Consider the following 20735-nt stretch of genomic DNA (forward strand, 5'->3'; position numbering starts at 1 on the left):
TTTATATACAAAGCTTTTACATTTGTTCCACTGTTAAATTTCCCTAATTATTTTTAACTCATTGCTGCAAAAAGATATTCACCTGTTCCAAGTCTCACCTTTATTGTCTGGTAACCATCCGCCACATCAACCTTGCACTCTTACCTGGTCCTTTAATTCGGGCTTTCTAATTTCCCCTAAAACTGAATCCTTACCCCACACCAACACTAACACCTCCCCCCACACCCCCCACCGCCATTTAGTTTAAAGCCCTGTCTAGAGCCCTAGTTATGCAATTCGCTAGGACTCTGGTATCAGCACAATTCAGATGAAGACTGTCACATTGGAACAGGTGCATCTTCCCCCAACACTGATGTCAATGTCTCATGAATTCAAACCCATTTCTCCACACCAATCTTTTAGCTACACATTTACCTGCCTAATCTTACTGACCCTATGCCAATTAGCTCGTGGCTCAGGGAGTAATCCAGAAATTATTACCTTGTTGGTTTTGCTTTTTAATTTAGCTCCGAGCTGTTCATACTCCCTCAGCAGAACCTCTGCCCTTGTTTTATCGATGTCATTAGTACTTACGTGGATCATGACCACTGGATCTTTACCCTCCAACTCCAAGTTCCTCTGCAGCCTAGATCCCAAACCTGAGCACCAGGCAGGCAACACAACCTTCGGCACTCTTGATTCTGGACACAGAGAACATTGTCTATGCCTTTAACTATTTCCCTAATTACACTAGTGATTACATTCCTCTTTAAAATGCTTTGGGTGACCTTAAAGTTGTGGAAGTTGGTGTATAAATGTCTTTCCTTTTTCTTTCAATAATTGTTAATAGTATCTCAGATTGACAAATAGAATGAATATGACTTTAGCTCATGAGAAACAAGTTTGGATTTTATAAATAGTTTTGATGGTCTGCACACATGTAAGACTGTTGGTTAAATACTTTAACAAAAGAATACCATAAACAATTTTACTAAAACACTGAGCACACTTCAAAACCATCAAATGGCATGTCGCCTGTATTCAAATCTTAAAATGCCAGATGGTCCAATCTCCCCTTGGAGAGACCTGAAAAGCCAATAAATAAGAAACAAAACAACGGAAAAGAGAAAATAAGGAGCAATTCCCCATGGAAGGCAATGGTAATCTAGGAATCTAAGGAAGGGAATTTTGCCTCTCTTATACTATGTCAATGTTGCAGCAGACAAACACCCCAAACTGCAATCCATAAACAAATGAAATCAAACTGCAAACTCAATTGTCTGTTGTCAGACCAAGAAAACGTATTTCAACATTTTGAGCATGTTCAGCAACCAAGTAGTATGTTTTTTATTTAATAAATTTATCAACTTAACTTATAAAGTCCTTATCAACACTATTTTATGAACATAAAAACATATAATATAGAAGCAAAAGTAAATCATTCTGTCCCTCAAGCTTGTTCCTCCATTCAATAGTGTCTTCGCTGGTAAGGTTTTGTTTTAGATTACTTGCCCTCAATAACCCCCCATTCCCCTGCTGGACAAGAATCTATACACCTCGCAAAAATATTAAATTATCACCACCTTCTGAGGCAGAGAGTTGCAAATTAGTTACAAACTCAGAGAAAATAATTTTCCTTATCTCTGTCCTGAAAGATTGATCTCTATTTTTAAAACATTGCCCCAGTTCCAGAATGACCCACAAGAGGAAACATGTCCATGTCCATGTTGTCAAGACAATTCAGGACCTTGTATGTTTCAAATTAAGTCACTCCTGATTCTGCTAAACATCAGTAATGAAACCAAGCCTGTCTTATTCTCATAAGACAACCCATTCATTCCACGACAATGCAATTAAATAAGGATACCAAAAGTACACACAATATGCAAGATTTGCTCTCTCCAATGGCCTGTATAACTAAAGCATAACATATTTAATTTTGTCTTCAATCCATCTCATATTAAAAGGGCAGCATCCTATTAGTTTTCCTGATTATGTAAGTGCCTGCATTCCAATCTTTCATGACTTTTTCAAATTGATTCATGGGATGTAGTTACAGGCTGAACCTGCATTTACAGCCCATCCGTAGTTGCCCTTGAGAAGGTGGTGGTGAGCTGCCTTCTTAAACTGCTGCAATTTATTTGGTTAAAAATCACACATCACCAGGTTATAGTTCAATGTGTGATTTTTAACTTTGTCCACGCCAGTACAATAACAGCACCTCCAATTCATGGCAATCTATTTAGTGTAGATACACCCACAATGCTGTTAGGGAGGGAGGGACTTCTAGGACTTCAACCAAGTGACACTAAAGGAACAGCGATATATTTCCAAGTCAGGGTGCTGAGTCGCTTGATGGGGAACTTGCAGGCAGTGGTGTTCCCATGTATTTTCTTCCCCTATGTTTCTGGATGATAATGATCAGTGGTTTGTAAGGAGCTTTGGAGAATTTCTGCAATGCATCTTGTAGAAAGATCACTGCTGGTACTGAGTGTCAGTGGTAGAGTTGAGTACTTGTTCATTAATGTCAATATGAAGACTTGGGCTGTGTTGAACACAGATGGTCAATTTGATCACACCAGTATTGGTAAGGTGAATGAAGGTAATGATACACTACCCCCCACAATGGTTGTTACTCACACTGTCCATACCCAAGCAATTCTATGTTTGAAAATTAAACTGCAATAGCCCAATTTTAAAATTCTAGTTCCAGTCATGATGGGAGGTGTATTAAAGCTTATTGGGTGCTCAGTTAAGATTAGGAGAAAGTGAGCATTGCAGATGCTGGAGATCAGAGTTGAGAGTGTAGTGCTGGAAAAGCATAACAGGTCAGGCAGCATCTGAGGAGCAGGAGAACTGATGTTTCGAGCAAAAGCCCTTCCTGATTCCTGATTCTCACACTCACAACACTCAATTAAGATTGGCAGATTGTAGTCAGCAATGTTAAGTCGAGTTACATAAATTGAATAATTAGATTTGAATCACTAGTGCGCCATAAGCAGAACAAATGACTTATCACCTCAGTATGCTCAAGAAGAAACAACATTTTCATTGTCTATGGATTCTTTGTGTAAAATTTGATAAACTTGAATTGCAAATTGCAAAAACTATAGCAATTACAGAATCTGTTATGGGGGTCCCAATCACTTACCTGCAGTGCAAAGAGTGTGTTGCGAAGTTGGGTAGAGTACTTGTAGTTTGGGAGGCAGAAAGTTAGAATTTGATGTTTGTTAGGTGCTAAAGGTGCAGGGGAGAAAGCATTGGATGGTCCCTTTAAAAGATCATGTGCTTTTTCTGTGCTTAGAGATTTAAAGTGGAGTAGCAGCTTGAAAGTTTGCAAGTACTCAGAGAATATCTAAATTGAAACATTTGTATCAAAAGGCCATAAAGTTAGTAGACCAATCAGTTTTTGCGAAGACATCAGGCTTTTGAATTTAGCCAATCAATTTAAACTAGGTATTTAGATACCAAAAACCTATTAAATTTCAATCTGATGGTTTTGACAACATAGGACAGATCCTTTTGTAAGAAATATTGATATGTCACCTGGACCAGATGGGCTACACCCCAGAATTCTAAGGGAGATAGCTGAAGAGATAGTGGAGGTGTTAGTGGTGATCTTTCAGGAGTGTCCCAGAGGACTGAGAATCACTAACCTGACACCCCTGTTTAAAAAGGAGGTAAGGGAAAAGACAGAAAATTACAGACTGATTAGCCTAACATTGGTCATGAGTAAGGTTCTGGAATCTATTGTGAAAGATGAGATTTATGAATACTTGGAAGTGTTTGGTAAAAAAGGGCAAAGTCAGCTAGAACACTTTGAAGACGTAATGATCAGGTTAGACCAAGGAGAGCCAATGGATGTTGTCTACCTGGACTTCAAGAAGGCCTTTAACAAAGTGCCACACAGGAGGCTGCTGAGTAAGATAAGGGCCTATGGTATCAGAGGCATGGTGCTAGCATGGATAGAAGCTTGGTTGTCTGGCAGAAAGCAGAGAGTGGGGATAAAAGTATCTTCCTCAGGATGGTAGCTGGCAAAAAGTGGCATTCCGAAAGTTCCAGTGTTGGGACCACAACTTTTCACTTTATACCTTAACAATCTAGATGAAGGAACAAAGTGCATTTTGGCTAAGTTTGCAGATGATACAAAGATAGGTGGAGGGACTGGTAGCATTGAGGAGGCAGTGAGGCTGCAGAAGGATTTGGACAGGTCAGGAGAGTAGGCGAAGAAGTAGCAGATAGAGTAGAACGTAGGAAAGTGTGAGGTCATGCACTTTGTTTGGAAGATTAGAAGCATGGACTATTTTCTAAATGGGGAGAAAATTCAGAAGTCTGAAGTGCAAAGAGACTTGGAAGTCCAGGATTCTCTCAAGGTAAACTTGCAGGTTGAGTCAATGGTTAGGAAGGCAAATGCAGTGAAAGCATTTATTTTGAGAGGACTTGAATATAAAAACAGGGATGTACTTCTGAGACTCTATAAGGCTCTGGTCAGGCCACATTTGGAGTATTTTGCTCAGTTTTGTGCCCCATATCTCAGGAAGGATATACTGGCCCTGGAACATGTTCAGAGGAGGTTCATGAGAATGTCCCCAGGAATGAAAAGCTTAACATATGAGAAATGTTTGAAGACTCTGGGTCTATACTTGATGGAGTTTAGAAGGATGAGGGGGATTTAATTGAAACATACAGAATAATGAATGACCTGGACAGAGTAGAGGAAAGGGAAGATCTCTTATAACGGAGATGAGAAGAAACTTCTTCAGCCAGAAAGTGGCGAATCTATGGAATTCATTGCCACCAAAGGGAGTGGAGGCCAGGTCATTGAGTATATTCAAGACTGAGGTAGATAGATTCTTGAGTATCAAGGGGATCAAGTGGGGAGAAAGCAGGAGAATGAGGTTGAGAAACTTATCAGCCATGATTGAACAGCGGAGCAGACTCGATGAGCTGAATGGCCCAATTTCTGTTCCTATGTCTTATGGTCTTATGGTCTAAGCTACTCAGTTCAAGGGCATTTAGGGATGAGCAGGCTTTCCCAACAACACCCATGTTCCATGAAAGAATAAATACAACAACAATTAAGATTTTTAAAATTCTCAAAACAAAATATTTTATTGAAGACTAAAAGCAGTCATCAGTCAGATTATTGGATAGAAACTTCTTAGTCGGAGGAAATTCGAGAAGGAAGAGGTTAACTTATAGCAATATTTACAATTGGATCACTGGCTCCACTGCCTCCACATATATCAAGGGAGGAGATGTAATTTGTACTTCTGACATTGACAAAGATTAATGTATCAAGCAGAAATTATTTGTTTCTAGTTTAACAACGACAATTACATTTGTGGAACATGATCTCCTGTCCATAACTCAAACATTTTGCTGCAGCACAAAGGAACAAATTGTGGGGAGGAGAGTGCAGTGCAATGAGTAACAACAAATATATAGAATTTTTGAAATCGCAGAAAATTAACATGGCACAATGTGCACTGCAATAACTTGTAAATGGAATTTGAAACTGGTCTTAAGCCTACACAATGGCTTTTTAGAATAAATTAACATGATCTCATTAAAATTGAAAGGAGTTTCTATAAACACTACCCAATATAGCCCTCAATATAATTAGCTCAGTGTTGCACATCGTTAAAGAATTATAAGCAGAAGAATTACTGTTGACAAATTAGAATTTGAACGTTTTACACATTTATATCATAGTCTTCTGGTTGCTATTTTAGAAGTGATACTTAAAATAAATGGGTTATTGTCTGCTTAAGCATCTGTCCATTCAAATTGTCAACAATCATTTTTGAATTGACAATTTCTCGAACTGCATTATTGGAATTATTTGTCATTTCCTTCTGTTTGTTCATTGAGTGTTCTCCATGTTCAGATACCTTTGTCTTTTTAGACTCCATGGGCTTGATTTTAACTGTGGTCCAGTTTTCAGTTTGTGCTAACTCCCTACCCATCTGTGATGAGTGGCAACGCAAATCCTTATGGCCCAGAAACTGTTCACCAAAATCAGGATCTGAATAGGTTCAACTGCACAATGCCCCTAAATTGGAAGGAGGAAGGTGCAGATTTAATATCACTGGTTAGAAGCGAATATCTGCTGCTTTTGGCTCTAACAAGGCAGTTTTCAAATAACCAAAAGTATCTTCGAGGTGCTCCCTCTGTTTCTGATTTTCAGTCAATGACTGCATTTCAGAATTATTTTTTGACTTTAAAAGATACATACGGTTATGACAATGGAAGCTCTTCTTTTTTTCTGTCCCTGTTCCTTGCTGGGGGTGAGGGTGGGGTCACGGGGGGGTCACTGTAATTTTCCACTATCTCCTACCAGTGAAAGTTCAAGTCAGGATCTAACGATACAATCCAGACCCATCTCATGTACTGTATGCCAAAATGAACGACTCTGGCTTTGGTTGGGTCTCCTGCACCATTTGGTGAAAATCTTAACAGCTCATTTCCTCATTATTCCAGGTTCAGAAGGACACAGCTATTCCTTTGACTGTATTTTCATTTAAAAGCTATCCCATGTGAATACACAGGGTGGGGAGGGGGTGCACAGTGGCTCAGTGGTTAACAATGCTGACTCATAGCGCTAGGGACCCAGATTAGACTCAGGCGACTGTCTCTGTGGAGTTTGCACATTCTCCCCATGTCTGTGTAGGTTTCCTCTAGATGCTCTGGTTTCCTCCCACAATACAAAGATGTGCAGGTCAGGTGAATTGGCTATGCTAAATTGCCCATGGTGCTAGGTGCATTACTCAGGGGTAAATGTAGGGAAATGATTCTGGGTGGGTTACTCTTTGGAGGGTTGGTGTGGACTTGTTGGGCCAAAGGGCCTGTTTCCATCTAATACTGCTGCTACTGCAGTGCTAGCAAGACCTGCTACATAGTCTACTGTTTGTGAATAGCACATTGAGCTATGACTAAAAACTGTTGTTTCTCCTTGCATGCATAATGATGCTTGTAGTGCTTAGCTGGCTGGAATAGTTCAATGGTTGAGGCATGACTTTTACTATTATTTCACTGAGTTCAGCTCGAAGTACTATGTTACATTTTAAATGCAGATTTTCCAATGGGAATGCATTGATTTATTATGATGAGAAGAGAATGAAGCCTGGAAAGAGGTGAAGTTAAAGGATCTTGGAGTCATGCATCCCTGAAGGAATCTCTTCCCTCCACATTGATTCATTATTGGGTCCACATGCTATAAAGAGATTTAAGTATTCAGCAGCATGAGGAAGGTGCGCAAGAAGAGGAAGAAATCAAACAGGGTGAACAGAAGCTGTTTCCCCTGGAGCTGAACAGATTTGATTCATGTATTGCTGGTGAATTGCATAGAATGTCAGATATTGTACCATTGGATCACTTTCATTAAAACAGCCTTAATATTATCCTTGTTTTCAAAATCAGCTTTAGATAAGATACTAATGATAATTTCTTGCAGTCCACATGATTGGAGGGATCATCGCCCATTGGCAATATGGTGTATTGGAAGCTTCAACAGTCACCGCCAAATTGTCTAGAAAATTCCTAATGTATAATAACCGAAGGTGAGTGGCTCTCCTCATTGATAACAATGAGCTGGTGCACTCACTCTTCATGACTTCAATGTACATGTGTGACACATAGGGAATTGCGTGGCCTTGTAATTTGATGCTCCAAACATTTCAAAATTCAGAATGGCTGGCAACAGCACATGCTGATTAATTAAGACGGTAAGACGAGAGTTGGGTGATCATCGGACAAAAGCTCTGAGAATAGTATTATAATGTTAGTTTGTGATTGATATTTTTGGCCAACCTCTGTGTTAGTGGAATTCCCATTTCCACTGGATTAGAATTTTTAATAAAAATGCTTCACAGTAAAATATAAGAAACAAGTTGGTATTGCTATTGCAAATTTCTCCGTGTTATGTTGTAGTTCTGGAATGTATTAAACACATTTTTCGTTCTTTTATTTGATAGATTGATTAATCTTGCTAGACAAATTCTTTCACAAGATATTGATGTTGCTGGTAAAGCCAGGGAGCATTTATTAACCATTCCAAATTGCTCTTGGTGATGGAGGCTTTGTGTCACAATTGATGGTATTCTTACCCCTGAGCCAGAATCTCCAGGGGCAAGTCCCTGTCCAAGACTTGATTGCCAAGAAAGATGCATTCATAACGCAGCCAAGCGCATTAAGTACCAGCTTGTAAATCCTAATATTCACCAATGGCAGTTGGTAAAAGTAGGTGAGGTACGTGGTCAGCTATGTGATCGAAAGAAAATTGGAGTCTCTAACATCACTGCTCATTGCTCCAGACAGCAACATGCAAGTCGAAGTGCATGTTGCTGCAGTGATTCAGACTTCCTCCCCACCTCATTTACTGCATTAGTTGCTCTCAATGCGATCACCTCTACATCAGGGAGACCGAGCACCAACTCGTGGACCAGTTCAGCGAACATCTTTGGCCCACATTCACCAACCAACCCCACCGCCCTGTGGCCGACCACTTCAACTCCCCCTCACACTCCCCTAAGGACATGAAAATTCTGGTCTTCCTCCACCACCGTATCAAAGCCATCTGCCAACTGGAGGAAGAATACCCCATCTTCCACCTCAGGACCCGACAACCATAAGGAATCAACATTGACTTCACCAGTTTCCAAATCTTCCCAATCCTCGCCTCATCCCTCCAACCCTCCAAATTGGCACTGCTCTCTTGACCTGACCTGCCTGTCTATCTTCCTTCCCACCTATCCACTCCATCTTCCCCACCGACCTATCACAATCACCTCCTACCTGCATCCACCTATTGCTGTCCCACCTAACTACCCCAGCCCCCTCTTCATTCCTGATGAAGGGCTTATACCCGAAACGTCAACTCTGCTGCTCCTCAGGTGTGCTTTTTCCAGCGCTACACTTTTCAACTCAGACTTCTGTGATGGTCCATTGGCTGAACTGGCTGGATGCCTAGTTTCAATCAAATTCATGTCAACAGCATAAGCTTCAATCATCATTCTGTTTACAGTAACGCTAGGACCCGCTTCCTAGCCCTACCCATGCAGGTTATGGGCACTGAGAGTCGGACCTGCCTTTAGGCCAAAAAATTGAATAATGAGGCAGTGAGCCTCATTCTTAATTACTTGCTAAATTTTGAAGAACCAACAATGTTTCTCTGAGTCTGGAGTCAGTAAGTCACCAGGTGAAGAGGATAGATTTTGTGCATGAAAAGATATGAGTGAATCAAACATATTCTAAAATTAACCAATGGTTTATGATATCATTACAAATGCCAGCTTTTCATTTCCAGATTTAATGAATTTGAATTTAAGTTTTCCAGCTATAATTTTGAATATGAAGTCTTATTTCCCAATCATGATGCCATGTGTTTGAGTACCCAGCCTAATGATTCAAGCATATGGGCATGATTTTCTGATTGAATGAACCAAAAATCGGAAGCAGTCTGGACTTAATCTTGTAATAGTTTACTAAAAAATTAAATAGGTCACAATTTCAATCAATATGGGCAATAAACTAATGATCATTTTCTACAGTAAGAGTCCTGCTGTTTAAAGATTGTTACAACATCTTAGGAACTTAAAATTCAGTAGCAGGGATTTAATAATAACTTTGCATGTTTCGTGGCAAATGTTGGAAACTTTAAACATGTTCTGAAACAATTTATTGGTTTATTGTTTCAAACATCACTCATTATTAAGTCTCTCCATTAAGGATATTGCCTATTGGTATTAGCGAATTCAAAACTCGGTGACAAGAAAGTACATAACTATGGATTTTATACAGGTCACTCCAGAAGCTTCTGTATTGGTCTTGCTTGAATGGAATTAGATGTCTGAACCTAGAAATTTGATAGCCTACACCAAGATAACAGGAGCAAAATAGGCGCGTAACGTGCATAATTAAATGGGAGATATGTCTGCGCATACTGTGATAGAAATGAGAGACTAATATATAGGTTTAAGATAATCTCTATGCATTCAGAATAGTATCTGAGCATGTGTTGGTCAATTTGGTTTGTAAGATAGCTTGTTCATATTCTCAACAAACACAGTCAATTGTTAAAGGGATGCTGTAGGCTATAAGCTGGTAGGGAAGTTATCTTTCTGTGGAGGCAGGTGCTCTAGGAATGCTTCCGCCAGGCCCTTATTAAAATGCAGGTCTTTGCCCTTGATAGCTTGAGGCCCTTTACGATTGTTTCCCGGACCCACATTCCTATTGAACTCTCTCACTCAACAACCCATGAGCAGCCTCTGAGACCATGAAATGCATTCTGAAGTGGCTTGTAAAATCTTATCGAAGCCAGCTGACAAATTTACCACACTCCTGACACTTTGCTCATTAGGCATGTGACCCTGTACCAGGATTGATCTCCAATTTGGAGGCTGGTCAATTTTCAGCTTTGGATTTTAATATTGTATGCTTTGCATCAGAATTCTAAAGAGGTACATTTATTTGCTGGGTTTACCATTCCATCAACTGTCAAATGTGCATTTCAGCTCCTTAAGTCAGGTCATTCCTAATCCATTTGAGATTTCAGAGTCTGAGTTTATAATTAAGGAACTTTGAAATTATTGAAACACAATCTACAGGCATTTAGCTGTCAACATATTCAAGCTAATACTGTTTGCTGGATGAATCTATTTAACTGGATGGAACTAAAGTAAAGAAAACAATTTAATGTTGTTCCCTTGAATGTGATAATGCATGTTTCGAGATTCAGAGGTGTGTGTGTGTTTGTGTGTGTGTGTAAACATATCGATCATTATGTCGAATACAGCATCGAGTCACAGCATACAATAATCATGTCATCTATCTTTCTAATTTAGGCAATGTAGTCTGACGCTAGTTGAAATTATTCAAGTTAAGTGACCTTGTGGCAATAGGCAGCAATAGTCATTAAACAAAAATTGCTGCTTCACACCTCTTAATCTCTAACAAAGGAATATATTAAAAGAAATGACTGATCATCAAATTATGCCTTTAATTCAAGAACACATTTGTTCAAAGTGAAATAGTAAAGTGGAAATAGAAACCTACTGAAGCATCTAGATAATTAATAGTAAAACCAACACTTTTCCAATGATTTTGAAAAGCAGGGCAGTATATAATAGAGACACAGACCTTCAATTATCAAGTGTTGGTTCATCTCTTTGGCATATTCCCAAGGGCTCTTGTCTATGAAAATGTTGCAAACGTCATGCAGTTTGGTATCACGCACTAGGTTATTGTTATGGAAATGACAAAACAGTCAGCTTTTCCAATAAATCTGCTAATCACCCTGTTCGAAATCAGCAACAATCACCTTGCAAGTCTGGAACTAGGCTTGTTCAGTGTCCTCAATGCCATTAAGCTAGTTTTCAGGGATTGTGCAGCGACTATCATGCTCCATAATAATACGTCACTATGTCCACACTCTGACACCCTGGAAAGCTTCAAAATGAATAGTAGTAACCTTCAAAACTCAGCAGCCATTTACTTGTAAATCCTGTGAATAGCAAATCTATACATACAGGAAAAAAAAGTTAAAGTCTTTACACTTATCATACATCGTTTATATTAATTATGTCCAGCAGGGAGTGTAACTAGCTAAAAAGTCTTGATCTTTTAACATTTTGTAAGGTGATATTTATTTTGAAATATAGTTAAGATATTATTTACTTGCAAAATGGTAGGCTTTTATTAACTTCTTCTTTCAGTATCATCCTTTCTTCGACATGTCAAAGTTTTGCTCCTACTTCATGTACAATTTGAAAACATGGAGTGTCTCAGATTATTGTGTGCTTCTGTAACTTCTGAACTTATCTGTTATTTGCAGTAATTTTTAATTTTCCTATTGTCATTGATTTATTAATGGTGATCCATGATGACCTCGCTTATTGAGATGGCACAAAGCAGGCTGCCTAACTACAGCCAGTACTGGAACATGCCAAATGACTTCAGTTCCCAAAGACTAAACAGGGTCCCTCCTTTTGAACTGTATCCAAGACATCAACTGAGGAAAGTATCAGGCTGACGTGTGATGAGTCTCACGGTTGAATTGCCCGCTGACATTCTCTTTCAAGTCACCCGAAGAGATATCTGATGAGGACAAAGGTATCTATGCATACTTTCTTCAACAGGAAGCCAATATTTTCAAGAGAAGTGGGGAGCACTCATGGACAAGAACATGAAACAGAAAGGTGGAATCACTAAGAGAAACTTAAAAATAATATCAAATGCAGTTATTCCTTGATTGAACCTTAGGCATTGCTGTGATATTAAGGAGTTTCTTTCTTGTTCATGTATGACCAGCTGATCAATACTATCTCATGTCCATTGTGTTCTGTTATACTACTCCAGCTTGATTTGGTAATTGTGAAGCTCTCGTGTTAGAAATTTGTCTTGTATAAAAACTAGGGTATTGGATTATTCCTTGTCATACACGTCACCTTGTCAATACCATTGAATGGAAATGAATATTAGGAAAGATGTACAGCAAGTGACCAACGTAGTAGCACTCAAGATAAAGGTCTAGCCTTTTATGTTTATTTGTTTTCAACCGCAAGCTAGGATTTGAAACTTTACTGCGAGGCTTTACCCAAGAATTAAATATCATTTAAACACATCTTTCTACACACAGGAATCCACACTGAGTGACGACACCAGCCCACGAAGTGTTAGTCCCAGAATTTTAAGTAGTTCAGCTGCTGAATCGAGAGCCACGCCTACCCACGTTTACTCTCTGTCCTCGGATGAAGTGAGTATTAGTGTTAACTGCTGTTATGATGTTTTATTTGCATTCTTAAGGTTGGTGGATGGGTTTATCTGTCCAACTTGGCTCCAGTGAGGAGTAAAAATTCAGTCCCACATCCCTGACTAATATTTCCATTTCTGAGCTCAGAAAAGCACCACAGTTCCTCTGGTTGATAGCAACAAGTTTCACTCAAAATGGTCTATGATTGTAGGCCTTCTTGTTTTATTGTTATTTTTCCTATAGTTCACAGCATATTAACCCAACGTTATTATTGTGAAAGAGCTTGATTATTATGTTAATACATCTCTGATGTGAATGTGTGTTTGTCCCCCATTAAGAGGTTCAACAGTGTACAGCTCGGAGCCAACTGATTCTTTGCCTTACCATCGTATATAGTATAACAATTAACATAGATTAACAGATATGAAGAAGTCTGGTCTGGGCTTTAAAACAGAGATGAAGAGGATTTTTTTTGCACAAAGAATAATGTGTCTATAGAATCCTTTATCCCAGATGACTCTCGAGGCTGTCTCATTAAGTGTATTCAAGGCTGAAGTGGACAGATTTTTAATCAGGAAGGGAATCAAGGGGTATGGAGAAATGGAAGGAAAGTGATCATCAGATCATCCAGGACCTCATTGAATGGTGGAACAGACTGGATGGGCTGAATGGCCTACTTCTGCTCCCTTATCTTATGGTCTAATGAGATTGAATCAATACCTGAAGAGCCCACATGAGACGATGATCAGATATACTATCAGTGATGGAGACCTTTCCCCAGAAGAATCTGAAGATTGAGTGAGGCAAGGTTGAACTGTGGGCAAGAGGATTCTCAGAAGATTTCCCCAAGGTATGGCTCAATGGTTTACCCTAAATGAGGTAAAATAATTGAAGACTTAACTGAAGAGGTAATGTGAGATGTAATCAGAAGTAGCGATATATCCATGCCAGGTCAGCTGTTCCAGGCCTTGCCAAGGACCTTCCATCTGGTTGAAAGGCTGATATAAGCAATTGGTTGGTAGATGTCAAGCTGTAAAAAAATTCTTACATTATTGTTCACATTTTTGTTCTTTTTAAAGTTAAATCTTCCTTTTACTGCAGCATGGCTTCCTGCTACGATTTTTTTTCCAACTAAGTGAAAGTCAGAAGGATGAAGCAATGAGGTCAGAGTGGTTCTTTAGCTCTACATTGTTATAGCGATGATAGCTGGCATTTGGGAGCTTTCAGCTGATGTTAAAGCAATAAAGCTGCAAAATCGCAGAATTGTTATGACTCAGAGGAGGTGATTCATGCCAATGTGTCTGTACTAGGTCTGTGCATTTTGAATTAGTGCCAGTCTCTCATCTCTGTGCATTGTTTTAACTTAAAATATCATCTACTACCTTCTTGAATGCCTCAACTACAACTGGTACCACTACTTCCAGAGATTGTATTCTACACCTTAAATACCAAAGGTTACAGCTGTGCCCTCACTTTCACTTCCCTGAATACCTCTCTCCCTCTCTCTCTCCCATTGCTGGAGGAAAACATCCCATGATAGGGCAGAAAGAGTCAAGGCAGGTTGTCGGCTATCCGACCTTTAGATCCTCACCCCTCATGTGGACAGCATCCTGAGTCTGACCCATACAAGCAGCTGACCAACTACGTCCAAGTCTTTGGACTGGTATTGAAGGCTGTCCTTGTCTTAATATGTCCCTGAGCAAAGGCTATGCCCCTTGACTTGATTGAGGACTGTTGACAATGTGACAACATGACAAGCTTCCTGGACTTTTGTATGTACTAAATAGAAAGGCAAAACAGAAGTAACATGAGCCTGTTGCAAGACTGCAAGGGGCAAAGGGCAGAAAGAGCAAAGCAATGCAAGGCAGGTATGCTGTGAGCATCCAGGTGGGCTCAGAGTGAGAGTGAGTGCTACGAGAGTGATCCAGTTTGTGAGCTGAGTTTGTGTCCCTGGCACCACAGTGTCCTTGCAGCAGCGTGTCAATGATAGCTGCCAGTGCAGAAGTGTCCTGCAAATGGATCGGAGATGTGCCATGAAGGTTCAGAGAAGAACCAGTTCTGAGGAAGGGTCAGTGGACCCAAAATGTTAACTCTGATTTCTCTCCACATCTGCTGAACTTTTCAGCAATTTCTGTTTGTGTTTGCAACCAATCAACATCTACCTTGTCAAACAGCCTAAGAAACTTATGTTTCAATGAGGCTGCCTCTCATTTTCTAAATTCCAATGAGTGCAGGCCCAACCTACCCTCATAAGACAGTCACCACATAGCTGGGATCAGCCGAGTGAACCTTCTCTGGACTGCCTCCAAGTGACAACTATATTCTCCCTTAGATAAGTAAACCAAAACTATGCACAATATTCCAGCTGTGCTCTGCCTTGTGCCTTTATAGTTTTAGAAAAGCTTCCCAATTTTTATATACCATTCCCTTTGAAATACCATTCCATTTGCCTTCCCAATTACTTTCTGAACTTGGATACTAGATTTCTGTGATTCATGCTCAAGGAACCTCTATGCTGCAGTTTTCTGCTCCCTCTCTCTAAACATGTTTCAATTCCTCTATTCTTGCTGCTAAAGTGCGTAACCACATATTATCTTGAACTGACTGGTCTATAATTTCTTGGATGATCTTTCCAACCGTTTTTTTCCAAACAGAAAGCTATAAAATAGCCAGCTAGCATGTATAGCACTGGAAGTAGTAAAGAGAATTCAATTGAAGATGACTTCAGTTTTTAGAGCACTAAGGAAGAAATAAAGGGGAATTGACTTATTTGCAACCAGTCAAAAGATGATAATGGCAGACAGTAACAATCATTGTGTGCAGATATTATTAAGTAACAGATTATTTAAAAAGCAGTTTGCAGTTTGTTGCTGATCTCTTGGGAAGCTACAGGAACAAACACAGTAGCTGTACAGCCAGCTGTACCATTGGCAATTATCATAACAACTGGATCAGCATTGTCCAATGGATGGGAAATTAAAGACTAATCTAGTTTCTGGAAAATTCTGAACAAAAGTTGTTATAATCTATCAGTATAGCCATATCTGAGGAAGGGTCATTGGACCTGAAACATGAACTCTGATAGATTCAAGATTACCAAGGGGATGAAAGACTATCACAGGTGTGCAGGAATGTAGAATTGGGGTTAAAATCAAACTACCCATGATCTTATTGATTGATGGAACAGACTTGAAACATCGAGTGGACTACCCTTGTTCCTTTTTTGGCATGTTCATATCATTGCTTTCTTTACATTTTGTGAGGAGTGCTGCCTCACAAAATGATGAAGTAGAAAAATGAGTAGAGATTTTATTTTAAACTGGTGGGGGTGTGAGAGGTTAGAGAAAATTAAGAAAGAGTATTGTTTTTAAGTTGTACATGTGATCACAGAATACTTACATCAGGCACCACTACATAATTGAGTGCGTTACGGCACATAGTTGGTTTCTAACTCAGTATTTTCTCCAAATGCTTCCTTAATATCTCAATATTTTACAAAGGAGTTTGAAAATAACATGATGATCAAAGAATGAGAAATCAAAACAAAACCTGGATAGTTTTGAGTCATTGTTGCTGGGCAACTATTTGCAGCATCAACTCTATACAGTTTGCAGTGATTTAAAACTCAGGATCAGAATTTGACATGTGATTTGTGAGCACTTCAAACAGATTTCATTAACTTATGGCAGTAAACTTCGAACAAACCAATTTATTTCCGCAAAGATGTATTGAATAACTGTGAAAGTCAGACTATTTGAAATGTAAAATTCAAACCTAGTCATATTTACTTTCCTTAATAGGATGGTTTTGTATCAACTTTTGATAGAATGAACTTTACATGCTTTGTATTTGAATCGAATGAATGATATTCCAGACACTTGAGACAAATCATTGTGCCCCATTGGAATGCAATTCTGATCAAATGTGACTATTCCATGTCCTTTGAGAAAGGTCATAATGGACATTGCAGAGGATTGAATTCATGATTGATTCATATTTGATATTTTTTTCAAATTAACATTTGGAGATATTAGACATTGGATTTGATGGTGCCTTCCTATGAAAGGTAGGCATTTACTTGTTCTAGTGATGTTTACCCAATGCTACCAATTAGTAGTGTATGAAATAGGTTAAAGGCGAGAAATGTAATGGGGATTCAAATGCCAGGGGTGAAGTTACACTTGACTCAATCTTCTCTTCAGCTAATTATTGCACATCACACGGTGATTTCATTTTATATTAACAACATTTTGTACAAACTTCTTGAAATCACTGCGCTTGTTATCACACATTTTAGTCAAATATTGATCAGTTATTATTTTCAGTACATGGAAAGTGTGTTACAAACTGCAGAGCCATTTTTCCACTGTCATTATGTTTTTCATTACATTAAAAGAAACCTGTCTTAGTGAGCAGGGAATCCGTGAACTCAATGAAGGAAGAATCCAATTAATCAGGTTCATTGTTTCAGGTCTAATCAGCCTCCGTGAAGGGGAGGATCTACAGATACTGTGCTTCAGAACCTGATCACTATCGGACGGAATGCATCAATCTGTTTAAAAATCAATACTTCAATTAACTGTCTTATCATTATTCAAATAAAAATGATTATAATGGAGGTTACTTCAGCTCAATATTTATCTTTAAAAAAATTACCACTTGCACATCCTATTATATTCTTCAATGTGACACCACATATTCCCATGAAGGTTTGTAAATAAAAAACACACATGCCAGGATTGATTCTATTTTAAAATATGTAAATGAGACAAGTGGAGATGTTCAACAACATATAATTGTGTAGTTCACTTTTATGAGGCATTCAACATCTAAGTAACATACCTTTAAAGCTCATTTATCCTCATGGGGTACACTTCTGAGATTACAATGTCAAATAATTGTGTGCCATTTGTTTCATTTCCCAGTTTCTTGATGAGGGACAGCCTTACTGCCTTGTTTCTTCTTGGACAACTCAGCAAGTCTGCCAATGGCTGACTGGGTTAAACATGCACCATTACATTTCGGAATTCACCGCTGGCAATATCAACGGTGAACAATTGTTGCTCTTGGATGGAAGCAAACTGAAGGTAAGCTGGTGGGTGTGGAGCTGAAAGTGGGATTTTGATAACAAGGATGGTTTACTGTGTAGTAGTGATCAGGGAAGGTCTTCTGCTCATTTCTTTACACTTGGCAGTCTTACACTTTCCTGTTCAGTTGCTTAAGGGAGCCTTCTATTTTCAATTTCAGTGAGCAATGTGACTGAAGAAAATAAATAATGCATGAGATTATTTCCTTGTTGCCTTTCTTGTGTGATTAAAGGGAGCTTCTTCTTCCTGTACTATCCTCCATGTGCCACAGCCATTATCCTTCAGGTTTTGTGTCTTTTGCCATCAACCCTGAAAATTCAATGTTCGTGTTACTGGCCATGGTTTAGAACCCTGAGCACCTTAACTGGACCTGGGGGTATGTAGTGGAGTGAGGGTGAGGGGACTCAAAAAAAGGGTACAGCTGACTTCTCTGTCCCCTATCCTTCAAATGATCCTTTGATACTGTGTGCAATGTCAACACATAAAATTTGGGGTTCCCTTTCCTTTAAAGAGTTGTGTGACACTATGTGATGAGCAAGTAATAATTTTATATATGTTATGAAGATGTGGGTGTACTGTCCCTTTAAGAAAGTTGAAAGCTCGCAGAACTACTTGACACAGCACCAAGTGTTCTGAACAAGATGTAATGTCACCTTTTCGTCCATTAGCTAGTATAGCTGGTTGTCTGGGAGCGACAAAACAGATTCAAATTAGGCCAATCAGTTTAAATTATACCCCGAAAAATATCAAACTCCAATCAAGTTTGAGGTTAGTACATTCACAATCTTAAAAGACAATGACACAATCTGATGCTTGGGGGGGGGGGGGGGGGTGGTGGGTGTAAGACCAGGGAAAATTGAACAGTTGAGAGGAGAACTGCCAAGCCACCAGCATGTACAGACTGTTCAGTAACCTGTGAAACAGAAATCGTCAAGAAGAAGAAAAGAAGACAGAGCAAGATATAATGAGAAGATTCAACATCTGGCTGGTTTTGAAAATTTGAATTTTTAATAAACCTTAATTGAGGGTTTTATCGGACTAGTATTGTAGAAGGGGAAGATAAAAGATAAGTTAGAGAAAGGAGTTGTAAATAGTTGTTAGTTAATTATTCTCTGTTATACTTTAAGAAAAAAAGTTGTTAACTTTTACTTTAAATAGGTCTTGGCCTCTCAAACGTTTACAGATTTTACCGCACAGGGTAAATCTTCTCTGTGTTGTTGGTTAAATTAAGCAGGGGGGTTTGCCCCTTATCGTAACAGTTTGGGGGATCTGAACCTGGGACCTCTCGCACCCCAAGTGACAATCATAACATATATAAAAAAGCTACCGTTGAAGAAACCTTTCCATTTGGGACACTCTTTAGTTTAATACGAATGGGTTATTAGAAACAACATCATATCTTTTTAACATTGGCAGGAACTTTCCAAGGCAGCAACATTAGAAGCTGCAAAGCAAGTGGTTGCAAGATAGTTGAGTCAACATTACACCTGCTTCAGTGGATACTGTCACACTTTACCTGATCAAATCTACTATGATTTAAATTCTCTGAATTGGAAAGGACAGACATGAAGTGGAGATACCATCTGGACCCTGCAGACTTTTCATTCACTGACCAAAGTGGGAATTCTCCAGGAACTTTAAGCTACTGATTGGCAATTTCAGTGCTTTCTGGAATGTAGCGAAACAAAAGTCTTGTATCTGAATTTAAGTCAGAGGTTTTAGTTGCTCTGATGTTCATACCTGAAAACTTACTCAGGAAATAACAGATGGACCAAATGTTGTCTGACTCTTGGGTATCTTCAGAGCTGACACATTCAATCTCACCCTGCCACAGACTGCCCCTCCAGATTCTCCAAAGCCTCCCTCAACCCTTCTGACCCACTCTTCCAAAGCCCTGAACACCACCTGACTAACCCACTGCCCCCTCACTCATGACCTGACAATCCCCTGCCTACCCAACTGCTACTTGGGCAACCTTATCCACTTATCACTCTATCCTACTACCTCACCCACCCACCCATTCACTCACTCATCCCCCATTCATCATTTTACCATACATCAACTAATGCAATAGAAAGGGATCTCCCTGCCTCTTCCCCAACATAACCCTGCATGACTTGCCTCTGCTGTGATGGGATACACCAATTGACTGAGCTCCATAATTCGGGTCAAGCTGGGCTCGGAGAGCATAGCAGGAAATGCAGATCAGCACTAAGTCGAGGTAAGCTCAAGTCAAGGCATTATCTTTGGGCTCAGTAGAGGCTGTTTTTCAAACAATTCAAGTGAAATTGTTGGCATTGCAGATCAAGGCGTCAAAGTTGCAAAGCAACTAAGAAACATAAACAGTGAGAACAAAGCTCACCAGTTGTAAAGGTATTTCAGCAACTCAATTTTATACACGATCCAAATAAACCAAACCTAACTTTTAACTTTTCAGTAGAAGTGATGTCTACAATACTTCTGGCTACGGATGGACAATCAGTAGAGGAGGTGTGAAACATTGGCAGAAATCCTGGTAGCCTGCTCTTCTCTTCATTTAATGGCTGAGTAGCAGTGAAATCATCAACTTTCAAGTTAAAAAAGTGACAATAGAAATAATTACAGTCAGAACCCTGAGCGTCTCCCTCTTACCCAGAAACCTCCCCCCTTACCACAGCCTCCAAGTCCATTACAGAGCAGTTAATGGCAGATCGAGGAAATGTTCAGCAATCAAGCTGGTCAAACTTCACCATGGACACAGTGTGTGTTTCTGGGTTGAAGTTACTATTGTATGCAGACTTGGATTACTGCACCTAATTAAAGTGTTGCAGTACATCATGAACCTGATGGAATATAAAAGTTATGTCAGTTTTGATTAAAGATTGGCTTAAGGACAAGAAGTAGTGATTTGCGGTAAATGGCAGCCTTTCAGACTGGAG

At 39.3% G+C, this 20735-nt stretch overlaps 1 protein-coding gene across 1 annotated transcript in view; it reads left to right on the plus strand.

Annotated features, from left to right (window-relative positions):
- samd14 (sterile alpha motif domain containing 14) overlaps positions 1–20735 on the plus strand; it is a 190002-nt gene that overhangs the window by 155440 nt on the left and 13827 nt on the right. The window contains exons 8-9 of the mRNA XM_043675132.1: positions 12617–12733; positions 17656–17817. Coding sequence (XP_043531067.1) covers positions 12617–12733; positions 17656–17817 — 279 coding nt within the window. The remainder of the gene's footprint in view (positions 1–12616; positions 12734–17655; positions 17818–20735) is intronic.

The sequence above is a fragment of the Chiloscyllium plagiosum genome, chromosome 33 (genome assembly GCF_004010195.1).
Source record: "Chiloscyllium plagiosum isolate BGI_BamShark_2017 chromosome 33, ASM401019v2, whole genome shotgun sequence".
Lineage (NCBI taxonomy): Eukaryota > Metazoa > Chordata > Chondrichthyes > Orectolobiformes > Hemiscylliidae > Chiloscyllium > Chiloscyllium plagiosum.